Source organism: Oculina patagonica, chromosome 11 (assembly GCF_052425735.1).
Source record: "Oculina patagonica isolate OP01 chromosome 11, crgOcupat, whole genome shotgun sequence".
Classification (NCBI taxonomy): Eukaryota; Metazoa; Cnidaria; class Anthozoa; order Scleractinia; family Oculinidae; genus Oculina; species Oculina patagonica.
Window position 1 is genome coordinate 17,855,738 of NC_135768.1, and position 16,307 is coordinate 17,872,044.

A 16,307-nucleotide genomic window follows, 5' to 3' on the forward strand; every position below is an offset into this window, starting at 1 on the left:
AAAGAACCCATGGGCTTGAGTCGAGTATTATGATGTCAACAATGCTGTTGGGTTGCTTTTTTGCCATCACAACTGCTTACTTTAGAGTTTTCCGAATTATTCGTCGTCATCAGACACAGGTGCAAGCCAATGAACCGTGTCAGAATTTTGGTCAACCGGCAATAAACTTGGCAAAGTACAAGAAATCTGTAGTATCCATCCTTTACATTTTAGTTCTATTTTGTTTTTGTTTTTTACCTTTTATTATATCTCTTGGGGTGTACCTCAGTCTAGGTAACAATTCAGCAATAGCATCAGCCTCTAATGTGTCTGTGATGCTCTTGTTTTTGTCTTCTTCACTCAACCCATGCCTTTATCTTTGGAGAATGAATGGTATTCGTAATGCAGTAAAGAACCTTTTTTGGCATAATTAAACAGTACCAAATGAAAACTCCTGCTAAAAAGATCTCATTTAAATGGTCACAAACTTAAAAGTTAGAACCAGTATAATACAGTACAATATACAGTGCTACATGAAAGTACTGCTCTATAGCTTTCGTTTGAATAGGCATTCACTGGGATTTTATCCACAGACTAAAATATTAAAACCACCTTGTACAGCATAATACACAGTACCACACGAAAGTACTACTCAATAGCTTTCATTTGAATGGTCACTCACTAGGGTTTGATCACAGACTAAAAAATTAGAACCACCTTGTACAGCATAATAAACAGTACCCCATGAGGATTACTTCTCAACATGAATAACTAAGTGAGTTTTCATTCGAATGGATGCACAATATCTACCCGGAAGAATAACTCGGACGAGAGTTTCATTAAATAAGCTAAGCTTTCAAACGTTATTTCATGGCGGTGAAATTAACCCAGAAGAGTCATACGAGTTATCAGAAGATCAATGTCGACTTCAATTATCTTAGAAGTATATATTAGCACCATGGTAAATTTTAAACAATGTTAACTTAGTAAAACTCTTTGGCAGCAGTAATGGCCAATAAAAAATAGATTGCTTTTTGGACTCATCTTATCTAGCTATGAATTTCCAGCAGAATATTTATTTAGCTTCACCCTACCAATTTTAACTTAGTAAGCTTTCTGTTGTAAATGTACTCTTATCCTATGATAATTAAAGTTCTACATTCAATGAACTTGACTTTTGTTCTATACATACTTCCCTGGGTTTTAGTGGATATACTCGATAAAGAATCAGTATATAATCCGAAATCGGGTGAAATCTTAACTACCATGTTTGGTCCCGAGGTTATAAATATAAAACCCCTTACGGATTATAACTCCCATAGCCTGTCTTCTTGGCAATGTTTTGATATCGTAGGGAAAAATTTGATGTTGACTATTCTTAATAATGAATAAAAGAGGTGAAAAATTAATAAGGTTGGGATTTTAATTAAGTCTCCGTTTGTATCCTGAATTTATATTCTGTTAAATTTTCAACGTGATTAAAATTTTTAGCAGGAAGCAAATTTTTGACACAGCTGGCGATTGAGCATACTTTAACGAGAAAAATTAAATTTTAACTGGTAACCTGTTATTTTAAAAACTAATAAAATCGCAATTTTTCCTCTGTGCATTTATCGAATGTATCGTTCTCAGGGATTTATCGATCTTAGAATGCACGTCTTTGGAGTTAACAGTAATATGACAATTTCATCGCAGTCTACGATTTTAAACAATTTTAATACGCATATATTACAATTTTACATATTCTGATGTAGTTTGGAAGCAATTAAACTATACAATAATAAACTACAAAAAAGTGATCCACTCTCGACATTGCTAATCATAGCAATATACAGAGCACCTGTCAAATATGAACCTAGCTCGCGACGAGACTTTTTATGGGTCAGTAATCGATGTGTGGAAAGTCGTGGGGGGGGGGGGGGGGGGAGAGAGAGAGAGAGGGGGAGGAGGAGGATACTGGAAAATCTTTTTGTACTGGGAGGCTCCATCCCTTGCCCATTCATCCATTCATATACCATTATCGACAGAAAAGGTACCCCGGTTGTATCCCTTGATACCCCTATCACACACCTACAGATTCCTAATAATACTTAAATGATGGTTTTCCCTACAATTTTGTATACTCCACCTGGTAAAATCCCTACCCTTTTAAAAACATACAACCAGAAAAAGGAACCTCTGTTTGGCGGGAACTCCCCGTTTAGTCTATTATAGGGAGTAACCCACTCCCGTGGGGCGCAGGTCATTGTGTTACGACTTACTTTGTCACATGATCGCGACAAAATAATATCAATCTACATCTTTCTGTGCTCTTAAACTTATTTGCTCTGAATACTCTAAATCTCTACAAGAAAGTTAAGAAAGATCAATATATCAATATATGTTACAATTGGGCAGTTTAAACAGTGTCGAGTACATTACGTATGTAAGAAACACATATAATCGCATACAATCCACGTCATGGAGAAACGAAAGTCCTTTATTTAGCTGTCCCCGCAGAAGAACTGTTTCACGCCGTTACGAATGTCATTCATTCTCTAAACGTAAAGGCCTGGGTTGAGTGACGAAGACAAAAATAAAAGAACCTTTGACACCCTGTTGGCCACAGCTACTCCAAAATTATTTGGTACACCAATATGCACCCAACTAGAGACAATAAAAGGAATGAAACAGAAAGAAAATAACACAACAATATACAACATGGAAGACACAGATTTCCTGTACTTCGCCAGGTCTATTGCTTGTCGGCAAAAATTCTGGGATGTTTCGCTTGCTTGGACTTGCTGTTGGTGATGACGAATAATTCGATAAACTTTAAAATAAGCGAATGACGTTGTAAGATAGCAAATGAACATCAGTGTTATAGTCATTATGTAAACATGTCTTCTATAAGTTTTATCTTTGTTAACTAAAACGCGTAAAACAACTATGGGAATGGGAATCATAAACAGTATGATAACAGTAAAACATCCACGACGCGATGTAACCAAGGATCGTCTGTGCACAAATCGGTTAACGCTAATCCACTAAGAAGAATATGGAATGGTGTTCTTACGAACGTCTTCTTCCAAATTGCCGCCAAAGTCAGCCTATTTCCCGCCACTGCCACCGGTGATAAAACAGCAATGATAATAGAAGTCGAGAAAACAAGTTTGAAATAAATGTAGTGTGATTCGATCTCAGACCTATTGTCAGCCACTGAGTTACAAGGAGTGGAAATATTTATCAGAGGGGAGAAAGTTGTGTTACTGAACATGGTCTAGCTTTTAAAGAACGTTCAAACATTTGCTTTGGTCAGTATACCTTAATGAGATTGAACACAGGAAAACAGCTCCTCGCGCTTTCTATGTGTTGCTCAGTTTTGCTGCTATTTTCAGCTAAAAGTGGTGTGGAGGACATATAGTTGCACCTGGTGACATCTCAATTATGATTGCCTTTATTTATATAATTAATTTTTCATTCAAGCTTTTTTGATTGGTTTTTCTTGCACAGAAAATACGTTTGATTTCTTACAATTAATTACCTTTCTGAAAGTATACAGACTAAATTGATTTTAACCATGACGTACATTGTACTTGAAGTCCAATCTTTGATGGTAGAATTGAGTGAAGGAGAGGATATCGTGTTATTAACTGAACATGATTAGATTTCCCTGATGAACTGTGTGAGGAGGGTACGTCTTTACAACGTAATGAAAAAGTTGTTTTTTTCCAGTTGTAAGAAACTATTTCAATGTCAAACGTTTCACCTGCTTACTATTTCTCATTGCTTTGTTATATATTAGTTTTTTACCCAGTTTCCTTTTTATTGAAAACATCTAATATATGATAATCAATATGTACAAAATAGATTATTTTTTAAAGTCTGAAGTCTGTTTGATATCTTATCGAACAGTACGAATCTGCATTGTCAGCTTCAAGTTCTTGTTTAGACGACCGTGTTAACATTTTCTTTTGTAATTTTGATAATAGGCTTCCAAAGTTTGCCTTTGGGCGACGGGAGTAAAGTACAGATTAAAGCTTTTTCGTCTTTAAGGACGTGTGACTTTTTGTATTGCGGTGAAACTGAGAAACGCACGTAAACAAGATGAACTTTGAAATTTTTCAATGATTCAATTCCTGTTCACTATAATAAAAACCTTCTTTATACATAAGTGGATCTTATGAAATAAGTACACGAAATTCTATCATATTTGTTGGATAAGTATGAAAAGATCAGTAGGAACGTTTTGTATTAAAAAAATTGATAAAAGGTCCCATTTATTCCACTACACATATCATAAACATTCGCCAAATTGTTTCACGATCGTTTCACTTACTGTAGAGATTTGTTTCCAATTTTCTATTTCACCCGGTTGCAGTTTGATTCGAAACACATTTCTATCGAAATAAAGCAGCTAAACTAATGCTATTTCTAGTTCCATTTCTTGCAAAGAAGATCAACTTTGTGATTAAGCTTTTTGGAGGGTAATACGTTCTTTAATGTAATTTGACTTCAATTTTCATATTGAGTAAATAATATGTCAAATAAACCGCACGAACCAACGGGAATCAAACTGTGACTAAATTAAACTTTCTAATGCAAAACTGGCTCTGTTCAATTTTTGAAACATGCAGCTGGCGAAAGACGAGTATCTCTTACTGCCAAAATTTAAATTTTATAAGTAGCTTGCTATTCTTAAAAGTGATAAAATCACAGTAAAAGAAAGTTATATTCCACTTCATCAGCTGTGCATCGGAAAAATGTGTCGTTTTAGGGATTTATTCATCTTACAAAGCTTTCGTGGCGTTTACAGTGATATACTGATTTCATCACATTTAACACTTTTAAAGAATGTTAATATAAATATATTACAATTTTACATATTCCATTTTAGAATGGAGTCAATAACACCATTCAATGAAGAACTTAAAAACGTGATCCATTATTATACCCTTAACCCAAACAGGGTTCTTTCGAAATTGCTGATCCTAGCAGCATGCAAGGCGCATGTCACATATGAACCTGTAGTCAATGACCTTAGCTCTCGACGAGTCTCCTTGTAGATCAGTGATCGATGTTTGGAAAGCCAATGTGAAGGTCAATTTTCTATGCTCTTAATATTTGCAATAAGTGAGCACATCGCTAGAGGAAAAAAAGGTAAGATCAACAAACATAGTTCATTGATCAAGGAAACTGGGAAGTTTTGTATATTTTCACAATTCGGGTTTTATTTTGACGTTAAAACTCTGTTGAATAAATAACTTATATTATAAACATGTATAATTTCATACAATCCACGTCACCGATACACAAGAGTCCTTTAGTCCTTCAGTTACCATCATTTTCTTTAGCTTTCTCTGCAGAACAACTGTTTCACGCCATTACGAATATCATTCATTCTCCAAACATAAAGAACTGGATTGAGTGACGAAGACAAAAATAAAAACACCATTGACAATCTGATGGCCAAAACTGTTTCAAAAGTTATTGGAACGTTTATAAACACACCACTAGAAACAATAAAAGGAATGTAACAAAAAGAAAATAATACCACAATGTACAACATTGAAGCCACAGATTTCTTGTATTTCGCCAGGTCTATTGCTTGTCGGCCAAAATTCTGGGATGTTTCCTTTGCTTGTACTTGCTGTTGGTGACGACGAATAATTCGGTAGACTTTGAAATAGGCGAATGACGTGGTAAGATAGCAAGATAAATCTAGTGTAATAATCGTTATGTAAATATGTCTTTCATAAGTTAAATTTTCGACATTTTCGTTCATTAAAACGCGCAAAACAACTGCGGGAATAGGAATCAACAACAGTACGATGACAGTGAAACAGCAACGACGCGATGTAGCTGAGGATCGTCGAGACATGTGCAGCCATCGTTCAACGGACATGAGTGTTATAAGAAGAACCGTGATGGAAATAAAGTAGATGGCGCAGCTATCTCCGATTGTGTGTATTATAACGTATTGTGCTCTAGGACGATTTGTTTCGTACATCAAAGCGACTGAGGCCCAGAAAGGCTGAGCGATGAGACCTGTACACAGATCAGTGAACGCTAATCCACTCAGAAGAATATGGAATGGTGTTCTTACAAGCGTCTTCTTCCAAATTGCTGCCAAAATCAGCGCATTTCCCGCCACTGCCACCGGTGATAAAATTGCAATTATAACAGAAGTTGAGAAATAAAGGTTGTAATAATGAGATTCGTCCTCAGGGCAGCTGTCATCAACCGAGTTACAAGGAGTGGAAACATTTTGTCGAGGGGAGAAAGTCGTGTTACTGAACATGGTGTAGCTTCGTTCACGAATGCTAAAAAAGATTTGCTTGTGTCAGTATACCTCAATGAGGTTGAACACAGAAGAAGAGATCCTCACGCTTTATCTTTGTTGCTATTTTCAGCTGAATGTAGTGTGAATGACATATGGATTCACCTGGTGACATTTGGTGAATGTCATTTTATGATTTTTTCATTACTGCTGACTTTTATTTCTGTAATCAATTTTTCATTCAACTTTTTTCATTTGTTTTTCTTGTCTTGAAAATATGTTTGTTTTTTTACAGTTAATTACCTTTTCTTAAGTATACAGACTAAATTACTTTTAACCATGCCGTACTTGTTGTATAATCTCCGCTGATAGAATTGCATGAATGAGAGGATATCATGTTACTGAACATGACTAGCACTCACTGCTTAACTGCGCGAACAGGGTATGTCTTTACAATGCAACGAAAAAAAGGTGTTTTACTCCAGTTGTTGGAACCTATTTTAATGTCAAACGTTTCACCTGCTTAATATATTCAATTGCTTTTTCATTATTTTTTTGGCCCTGTTTCCTTTGCATTGTAAACCTCTTTTATATGATAATCAATATGTACAAAATGAAATAATTTTTTATGGGAGGTCTGTTCGATATCGTATTGAGCATGTTATATTGGCAATAAGTGTCGGGACATGGAGTTGTATTTAATGCTGATATCTTTTATAAAGGGTTATTGACTGACAGTTGAACTGAAGAAAACAGGAAATGGTCATTGAGAGTAGACTCTGAATATGGCCGCCTCTTATCGCAAGGTACATCGAGAGTAACTAAGAATTCGCACTGACAACCTTAACAGGGCGTCTCCTTTATTTCCGACCATCGATTTTGGTTTTGAGAATTCGAATTGTCTCATTTGCTGGGATTTTAAAGCCTTTACCTAGTTAATTAATAAAATGGGTTTCATTTGATTTAAAATTCTTATTTGTATTTTTTAGGATTTATCGAAGTTTGGTCCGATCCACAGCAATTACGCGCCTTCCGAAACGGTTAAAATAGCACATATTGCAATTGCTCTCAAAAAATAAATATTCACTTAAAAGATCCAGTTCTTTTTGTAAACTGTGGACTCATCATTGTAGTTTTTTAGCAATGTTTCAATTATGATTTCTTCTGGTTTCTTCATAGGCCAAAAGAAGAGTTCCGACCCCCCTAATCCAGCTTTGAACGAAACACGGAAATAGCCCAACTTTGAAGGCAAATTTAAAAAAATGTGGCACCTGCTTGAGACTACTTAATTACATGAAAGGAATCTATAAATGACCCTTCCTTAAAAACAAGAATAAAATTTGTCAGCACACCAAGTCTGCAAAGCTGACAACCGCTTAAAATTCAGGAAATTTTCAAAATTAAAAAGTAACGAACACCTCGTCTTTACAAATTCTTCGGATAAATTTGCATACTAAAACCTCATAAGGTCTCTTACCTGGCTTTAGAATGTCTGTTCCGGTCTTTACAGTCATCTCTGAATTCTAGGTAACTTCAAAACTGATAGCTTTTTCCTTCAGCTGTAGGTTTGTACACGTTTAGAACCAGTTGCATCTTCGTAGCGTGACTGTCACATCGCAACATATGTATAAAAGAAGCGTGGAAGTTCTTTGTATCGCTGATCGTAGTGTTGCTCAAAGCCGCTTTTGATCGGGCATATTCCTCTTAAAACGTTTGCAGGGACATGTTAAAAATTACTGTTACCACGCATATAAGTAGTAAATGGTAAGCCGAGATCGATAAATGTTACCGCCATCTTGTGTTTACAACAGGTGTATTCGTTCCCAGTCTCCTAGGAGCTTAACATTTCAGTCAGCCTGACACTTTTTGAAAGGAACAGTAAGAGATATGAAATATCTAAGATCCGTTAACAGGGTTCATAATAAAACAGTACTAAAGCCTTCACTGGTAAAAAAGAAAAATTCGTTAAAAATTTTATCGGTCGTAAAATACTGTATTTTATACCATGCCATAGAAAATACAGCCAATCAGAATACAGGAAAGCCGTTGTATATTCGACGGTATTCAACCCAACCTTCCCATCGTGCGCTGCGATCTTATTCTCGATGAAATTAAGTAAGCGTATTTTCTATGGCATGGTATAAAATAGTTACACAACACTTTCTCATGGTATACTATGGAATATCCCACTTGTCACTTTGTATACACACTCGCCTAAAGGCTCATGTGTATACCGAGAAAATACAAGTGACTCGTGAGATATTCCATAGTATACCACTCGAAAGCGTTGCATAACTAGTATGTATACCGGTCAGTATAAAACATGGACGGACTGCGGACTACGGACTACGGACTGGGTATAAAACACGGACTGAGGTATAAAATACGGGCTCAAACTGCGGACTAGGTATAAAACACGGTCTACGGTATAAAATGCGGACTAAGCATATAAAAGCGAACCACTGCTAGAAATAACGAGAACGCATCAAGGATGTACATACGTGAGCATAAAATTATTGTTTACGCAAAACTGTGCAGGTGACCTCATGTAACGCAACGGCTTTATGTGACCTTTGTCGGCTCGTATTACGTTGATGTTTGTTATCGAAGAGAGTAAATAAATCTTGTTCAGAGTTTACCGTTTCGTCGTCCGTTGAACTTCGTAGGGATTCACCCCGAACAATTATGATCTTCCTCGGCAAAGTACCTTACAGTCAAAACAAGCTACCTGACGGTTTACGGAGCCCCTTACAGTCAAAACAACTGAAGGGTTTTTTCTCGTTCAAATCGTTGTTTCAATGTTCAGGGATTTGATTTTTTTTTTCTGCAATATTATTTTCGCTGCTGCACCAACATACTAACACACAGTTTGTTTTCACGTTTAACCATTCGCTTATTTCAACACTTCCATGATAGCAAAAAAGAAGCACGAAATTTTGATGTAGTGAAGAGGCTAAAAAAAATTCTACTGGCAGAAGAGAAACATACGGGGAAAAAACGCCTGACCCGGTTTTCATTGTCATGCAAATTAGGGTTGTTTGTCAAATACTCACGTGCCTGCCGCTTGAGGCATATACAGTTGAATCACGATATCTTGAGCCTTCAAGAGAAATCGAAAAAGGGTTCGAGATATCGGGAGTTTGAGTTAGCGAGGGTAATATTAGTATAAAAAAACTTGGAGGGGAATCGGAGAAGGTTCGAGTTTAGCAGGAGGTTCGAGTTATCGAGATTTAAAGGAGAAGTTCACTCCAGAATGGCCATTTATTTTCTTGACGCCGATAAAAAGTTTATACAAAGATATGTTATTCACCAAAATTTCAGCTTCCAACGTGCGCTATAACCCTACGAAATCTTTCCCAAAACTCGAAAACTGAACGCCGCCATCTTGGAGCTGGTAATGTATGCGTCACGTCAAAGAGCTCAGCCTAAAGTTTGGCGGGAAAATTTAAATACTCGAAACTCCTCGTTTCTTCGTAGTGGCTTTTGTTTGTCAAAATGCCTGTTTGTGCAGTTCCATTTTGCTCAAACAGAGCTCCAAGAAATACAAAAAACAAGGAGTTTCGACTATTAAATTTTTCCCGCCAAACTTCAACATTATAGTTGTAATTTTTCTTTTGTAAACTTTAATCGAGAATATTAAAGTTACTAAACGTGAGTCATGATCTTTAGTTGGCTTAAAATTGCGAAATTAAAGTCTCATAAGTTACAACTGACAAAAATTAACCTTTAATGAAGTTTTATATGTCATGTCAAACTCAGTAATGACAAGTCGCCGTACGTATAATATGGTACATTTTTTTTATGTATAGTCTGAAAAGTGATCTCACCAAAAAACACCACGCATTAGTCAGTTAACGGTCTTTCTGAGCTTTATTGAAACATAAAGGCAAAAGACGACTTTAATTTCAAAATTAATGGAAGAAATTATCAACAGATCGATTCGCTTCAAAATCCAGGCTCAATTTTTAATAGTAAACACCGGCGAAATGCTATTTTGAGAATCTTGAGCCTTGGTAACAACGATCAGCGGCAGGCTGAAGGAGGTTGAGACAGTTGGGGGCCTCGGGTCTATTGTATGCACGAAAAATGGCGCGCTATTTCACCGTTCGCTATTTCACCGTTCGTGTCTTGTGAGACAATTTTGTTCAGTTCTATTTTGTCAGGTCGTACAGTTCGATTCTGTCCGACGTCAAGCGTTTAATATTGTACAGTTTTCACGGTTGAAGTATGGCGGCGGAGCAAGATCAGCGGCATAAACATATTAGAGCCAAGTTTTCGGACGACAATATAAGCTTAAATCAGCTAAGCTGAGATTAAGCTTATATCGAGAGCAGTAGCACCCTCGCAGCAAAGATCGAACAGCTACAGGAAGAAAATGAAGGCAGCACCAAGACACAACCTGAAGTACTCCAACGGGTAGAGCGCCGTCTGCGAATCACAAGGAAAATACCAAAGTCCGCGCTGGTCGGCGGACCGTTTCGTCGTTCTCGAACTCCGCTGAGGAAATTGCAGTTATCGTCGCTTCAAGAGTAAGTAAGAGAATTCTACTTTAAAAACTCACATTAGCTTATACATTTTTAGTATATGCTTAATATTTCCTAAGAAATGACCCAGTGGTTCAAAGAAAAATTCGTTATTATTCGAAGTAACGGTAATGTGTTTTGGCGCGCATTTAAAATTATGCATAAATTAATTATTTATTGATAATTATGACTTTCTCAACGGCGGTATAGCCTGCGAACGCAGACGTATTTGCTAACGGCGGTACGGCTTGACAGAAATCGTGCTATATTTTTAATTTGAGTTGAAAAGTAGTTTATTTGTCATTTTTTGAAAAATATTGATTTGAAAGGCTGTAATTATTTCTCAGCTTGAATCATTAACCCTGCATAATTACCCCTACTGTGCCACAAAAATATATTAACTGTAAACTCAGGTGACATTTTCTCAAAGTCTAGTGAAATATAATATATCATTCAATGTGAATTTTTTTTTGAAAAGTGAATTTTCTCTTCTACATGTTTATGTTATACATTTTGACATTGTGTTGGCCCAAGATAGGGTTTGGATAATATTAACAGTTGTGAATGTGAGATTTTTATGCTTTTGTACAGTTACCAGTAATAACTTTATTGTCAGATCTTTATGCTTCTGTACTACATTGCGAGTGACCACATTCATACATATGATTGATTTGCTTCTAAGAGTAAACCTGAGGCACAAAATAAACAATTTAGGTGACATTTATTCCAAGTAGAGTAAAATAAAATAATTTATGCCAGTCAATGTGAATTTTCCTGATGAGACTGAGAAAGGTTCTCTCCTACATGTTAATGCTAATTTAAAATAGGCAATTGTGTTGGCCTGAGATAGGGTTTGGATTTTTAACAGTCAAGAATGTGAGATCTTTAGGCTTTTGTACAGTTGCGAGTGGCAACTTTTTTGTCATATCTTAATGCTTCTGTTCTATTGTGAGTGACTGCATTCATAGAGATCATTGATTGCTTCTAAGAGTAAACCTGAGGCATATAAAATAAACATTTAGGTGACATTTTCTCAAAGTAGAGTAAAATATAATGTCAGTCAATGTGAATTTTCCTGATGAGACTGAGAGAGGTTCCCTCTTACATGCTTATGTTATATAGGCAATCGTGTTGGCCCAAGATAGGATTTGAATTTTTATCAGTTATGAATGTGAAATCTTAATGCTTGTGTACAGTTGCGAGTGGCGACTTTATTGTCAGATCTTAATGCTTCTGTACTACATTGCGAGTGACCGCATTCTTACAGATCATTGATTGCTTCTAAGAGTAAACCTGAGGCACATAAAATAAATAAAAAAATTAGATGACATTTTCTCAAAGTAGAATAAAATATAATATGTCAGTCAATGTGAATTTTCCTGATGAGACTGAGAAAGGTTCTTCCCTACATTTTTATGTTATATAGGCAATTGTGTTGCCCTAAGAAAGGATTTTTGATTTTTAACAGTTATAAATGTAAGATCTTTATGCTTTTGTACAGTTGCGAGTGGCGACTTTATTGTCAGATCTTTATGCTTTTGTACTATTGTGAGTGACCGCATTCATAAAGATCACTAATTGCTTCTAAGAGTAAACCTGAGGCACATAAAATAAAAATTAAGATGACATTTCCTCAAAGTAGAGTAAAATATAATATGTCAGTCAATGTGAATTTTCCTGATGAGACTGAGAAAGGTTTTCTCCTACATGTACATGTTTATGTTATATACATGTAGGCAATTGTGTTGGCCCAAGATAATTAAGGTTTGGATTTTTAACAGTTATGAATGCAAGATCTTTATGCTTTTGAGGCACATAAAAAATAATTTCAGGTGACATTTACTCAAAGTAGAGTGAAATATAATCTACATCAGTCAATGCGAATTTTCCCTGAGGAGGGGAGGTTCTGTCCTACATGTTTATGTTATATAGGCAATTGTGTTGGCCCGAGATAGGGTTTGAATTTTTGACCATTATGAGCATGAGATTTGTCAGTTTGCAAGTGGTGAATTTATTCTCAGAGCTTTTTAAGCTTCTGTACTATTGCAAGTGACTACATTGTATTCATAAGGGGATTTGGAGTTTCAACTATTATGAGTGCGAGATCTTTATGCTTTTGAACAGATATTTACTGCAGCTTCTTTTAGAACTTTACAACTGCTAATGTAAGTAATATCTTATATTATTGTTTTTTAGGAACTAACAAGACAAAGAGCTGCTCTTAAAAGCTGACTGAAAATGAGGTGCCAATCATGAAAAGGGAAGGGCTGCAGAAATTTTAATTTTTGAGGCATTGTGCCTAGAAACATACCAGTAATTGCAACTTTTTTCTGTGAGTATGCTGTGCCAGAACTGTTGGCCTCAGTACTGAACACATGGATAGAGTAATTCAACTCAGATTTCATGAAATAGAATTAAGGCATCATAAGACACTGATTCCATTATTTTGTTGACTATTGTGAATCAACAATTGAAACATTGAATTTTGTGTTTCATTGTGTCCATCATTTAGTGTTGTTTCACAGGGTGATTAGGAAAACCACTCTTAATTTATTGTTATATTATGAAGTGATGTCATTATGTTTGTTTTATATCATAAACTGTGCCATGCACATTGCATTTTACAAAATGTACATAAAACAATCTATGGATTAGATATTTTGCTCAGTGACCTTGCCAAATTGTTGTTGTTATGTTGCTAATTTGAACCAGAATCAACAAGATAAAAAATAAGAAAAAATAAGTAAACAATCTGCTTTTGGTGGTACTAAGGAAGGGTTCTGCATCTATTTAGAATTTGACTACCCCATCATTCTAACCACCAATAGTTTAAGAGTATATTGCTTCTGTGCACTATATATAAGGGTGTGTAAACACAGGCCTGTTTCCACTAATGGAATCAGGCCTGAATGCTTCACAGCTGGCTTCGCAGATCCAGTGATTAAATCATTTATTTAAGACTTGTCCCAAAACATTCAAAAAAATATTTATAACTACTACGTGGGAGGTGCGGTGGCCTAATGGTTAGCGCGCTCGACACCGAGTCGAACAGCCTGGGTTCGAGGCCTGGCTGGGGCGCTGCGTTGTGTTCTTTGGCAAGACACTTTGCTCTCACAGTGCCTCTCTCCACCCGGTGTATAAATGGGTACCGGCGAATTTACTGCTGGGGGGTAACCCTGCGATGGACTAGCATCCCATCCAGGGGGGAGTAGCAATACTCCTAGTCGCTTAATGCTACGGAAACCGGGATAAGCTCTGGCTGTATGGGCCTCATGGCTCGGACACAGACTTAACCTAAAATACTGTATTTATTGATTAAGGCCGTTATTAAATTTTCGGACCTTGGGAGTGGGTGCTTATTCAAAGTGGGTGCTAATTTGAGGTTGGGCGCTTAATCAAATAAATCTGCCATTTAATTTAATAAAAAAAATTAGCCAGTCTCATCTGACAGCAAAAAATTTTACTGTATTCATTATTCATTTGTATTGTACGTATTTATAAACGACTGTTTGAAACACTTTATGTGACTATTTGTAATTTATGTAGGGAAGTAAGACAAAATAAAGAAATAAACAAATATATATAAATATTGGTTTCACTGTATATGTTTGTCCACAGCATGCTTCTGGTGCCCCCCCCCCCCCCCCCCGGCCCCACCCTTTTTTTTTAGCAATTTGTATCATTTAGAATGCATCAAAAGGTTAAGCAAGGCTAATTAAAGGTGATTGTGAAACTTTTGTTGGACTTTAATGGGAATAAAACACACATTAAAGATGACTATGAAACTTTTGTTGGACATTAATGAGAATAAAACACAAATAAAAGATGGATGTGAAACTTTTGTTGGACATTAATGAGAATTAAACACACATTAAAGATGACTGTGAAGCTTTTGTTGTACATTTTAATGACAATTAAAGATAAACTAAAGATGGTTTTTGGAGACCTTTCCAAAAAGTTAAAGGTAAACTAATTGTATCTTTATTGGCCATTTATGAGAGCCTTTTAAAGCCTATGAAATGATTCTTTGAGTTAGCTTTTATCTTAAAATGCAATTTGTATGAAATGGTTCATTAGTATACCTTTATTTCATAAATAAAAGTTCATTAAAGGTACATTTAAAGTCTTTCCTAATGAAATTAAATGTGGTTTAAATACTTCAAATGTACAACTTTAATCTACCTTTAAAAGCAATTAAATCCGTTATTTCGTCCTGTGGTAGTAATACCCCGTCAATGGGCTTAAAAATGTGCTGTTCAAGTGTTTAAAGGACGTATAAGTCTCAAACGCTAAAAAATCAGTTGTTCGAAATTCTTACATAATTTGGCGCTCTTTTTTGAGAGACAACTTCCCTAAACGGTAAAACTCCAATATAGTAATTTAAGTATTTGCTGTATTCTGTGAAGTTTTCAATATTTTAGGGTTACTTTTACTCGAAAACTCACTTTTTGAAATATTTCTTTTTTCTAAACTTGCACCATTCATACAATCCGCGTCACAGAAGTAAGAGTCTTTACTTCAGTTAAAGTCATTTTCTTTAGCTTTCTCTGCAGAACAACTGTCTCACACCTTTACGAATATCATTCATTCTCCAAACATATAGACCTGGGTTGAGTGACGAAGACAAAAATAGGAGCACGAAAGACACCCATAAGGCCACATTTGTTTTAAAAGCTTTTGGTGCACTTATAAACACTCCAGCAGAGACGATATAAGGTACAAAACAGAGAGAAAATAATAATAGAATATACAACATGGAAGCCACAGATTTCTTGTACTTCGCCAGGTCTATTGCTTGTCGACCAAAATTCTGGGATGTGTCGTTTGCTTGGACTTGCTGTTGGTGATGACGAATAATTCGGTAAACTTTGAAATAGGCGAATGACGTGGTAAGATAGCAAATGAACAACAGTGTCATAGTCGTTATATAAATATGTTTTGCATAAGTTTCATTTTCATTTACTAAAACGCGGAAAATAACTGCTGGAATAGGAATCAGTAGCAGCATGATAACAGTGAAACAGCAACGACGCGATGTAACCAAGGATCGTCGAGACATGTGCAGCCATCGTTCAAGTGACATAAGTGTTATAAGAAGAGCAGTGATTGAAACGAAGTAAATGGCAGCGCATTCGCCGATTGTTTCTATTACCAAAAGACGGGTTGCTACATACACGTCTGTGGCAGTGAAAGGCTGGGCGATGAGCCCTGTACACAAATCAGTAAACGCTAATCCACTCAGAACAATATGGAATGGTGTTCTTACGAACGTCTTCTTCCAAATTGCTGCCAAAATCAGCGCATTTCCAGTTACTGCTATTGGTGATAAAACAGCGATAACTGTAGCAGTTGCAAGTTTAAAAGTTAACCATGCCGTACTTGTAGTCCAATCTGCGATGGCAGAGTTTTGTGAAGGAGAGGATGTCGTGTTAATGAACATGTCAAGCAATCACAGGAAAACTGTGCGAACAGCGCAATGAAAAAGGTGTTTTTTTTTTTCATCCAGTTGTTAGAACCTATTTCATTGTCAATCGATTCACCTGCTT

At 36.1% G+C, this 16,307-nt stretch overlaps 2 protein-coding genes across 2 annotated transcripts in view; both read right to left on the reverse strand.

Annotated features, from left to right (window-relative positions):
- Positions 1-16,307, reverse strand: part of LOC144629503 (uncharacterized) — a 317,369-nt gene that overhangs the window by 171,825 nt on the left and 129,237 nt on the right. The gene's annotated exons all lie outside the window — the stretch shown is intronic.
- On the reverse strand, positions 5,309-6,259 carry LOC144630905 (histamine H2 receptor-like). The gene has a single exon (XM_078489268.1). It carries the CDS (start codon positions 6,257-6,259, stop codon positions 5,309-5,311), a length of 951 nt encoding a protein of 316 aa, XP_078345394.1.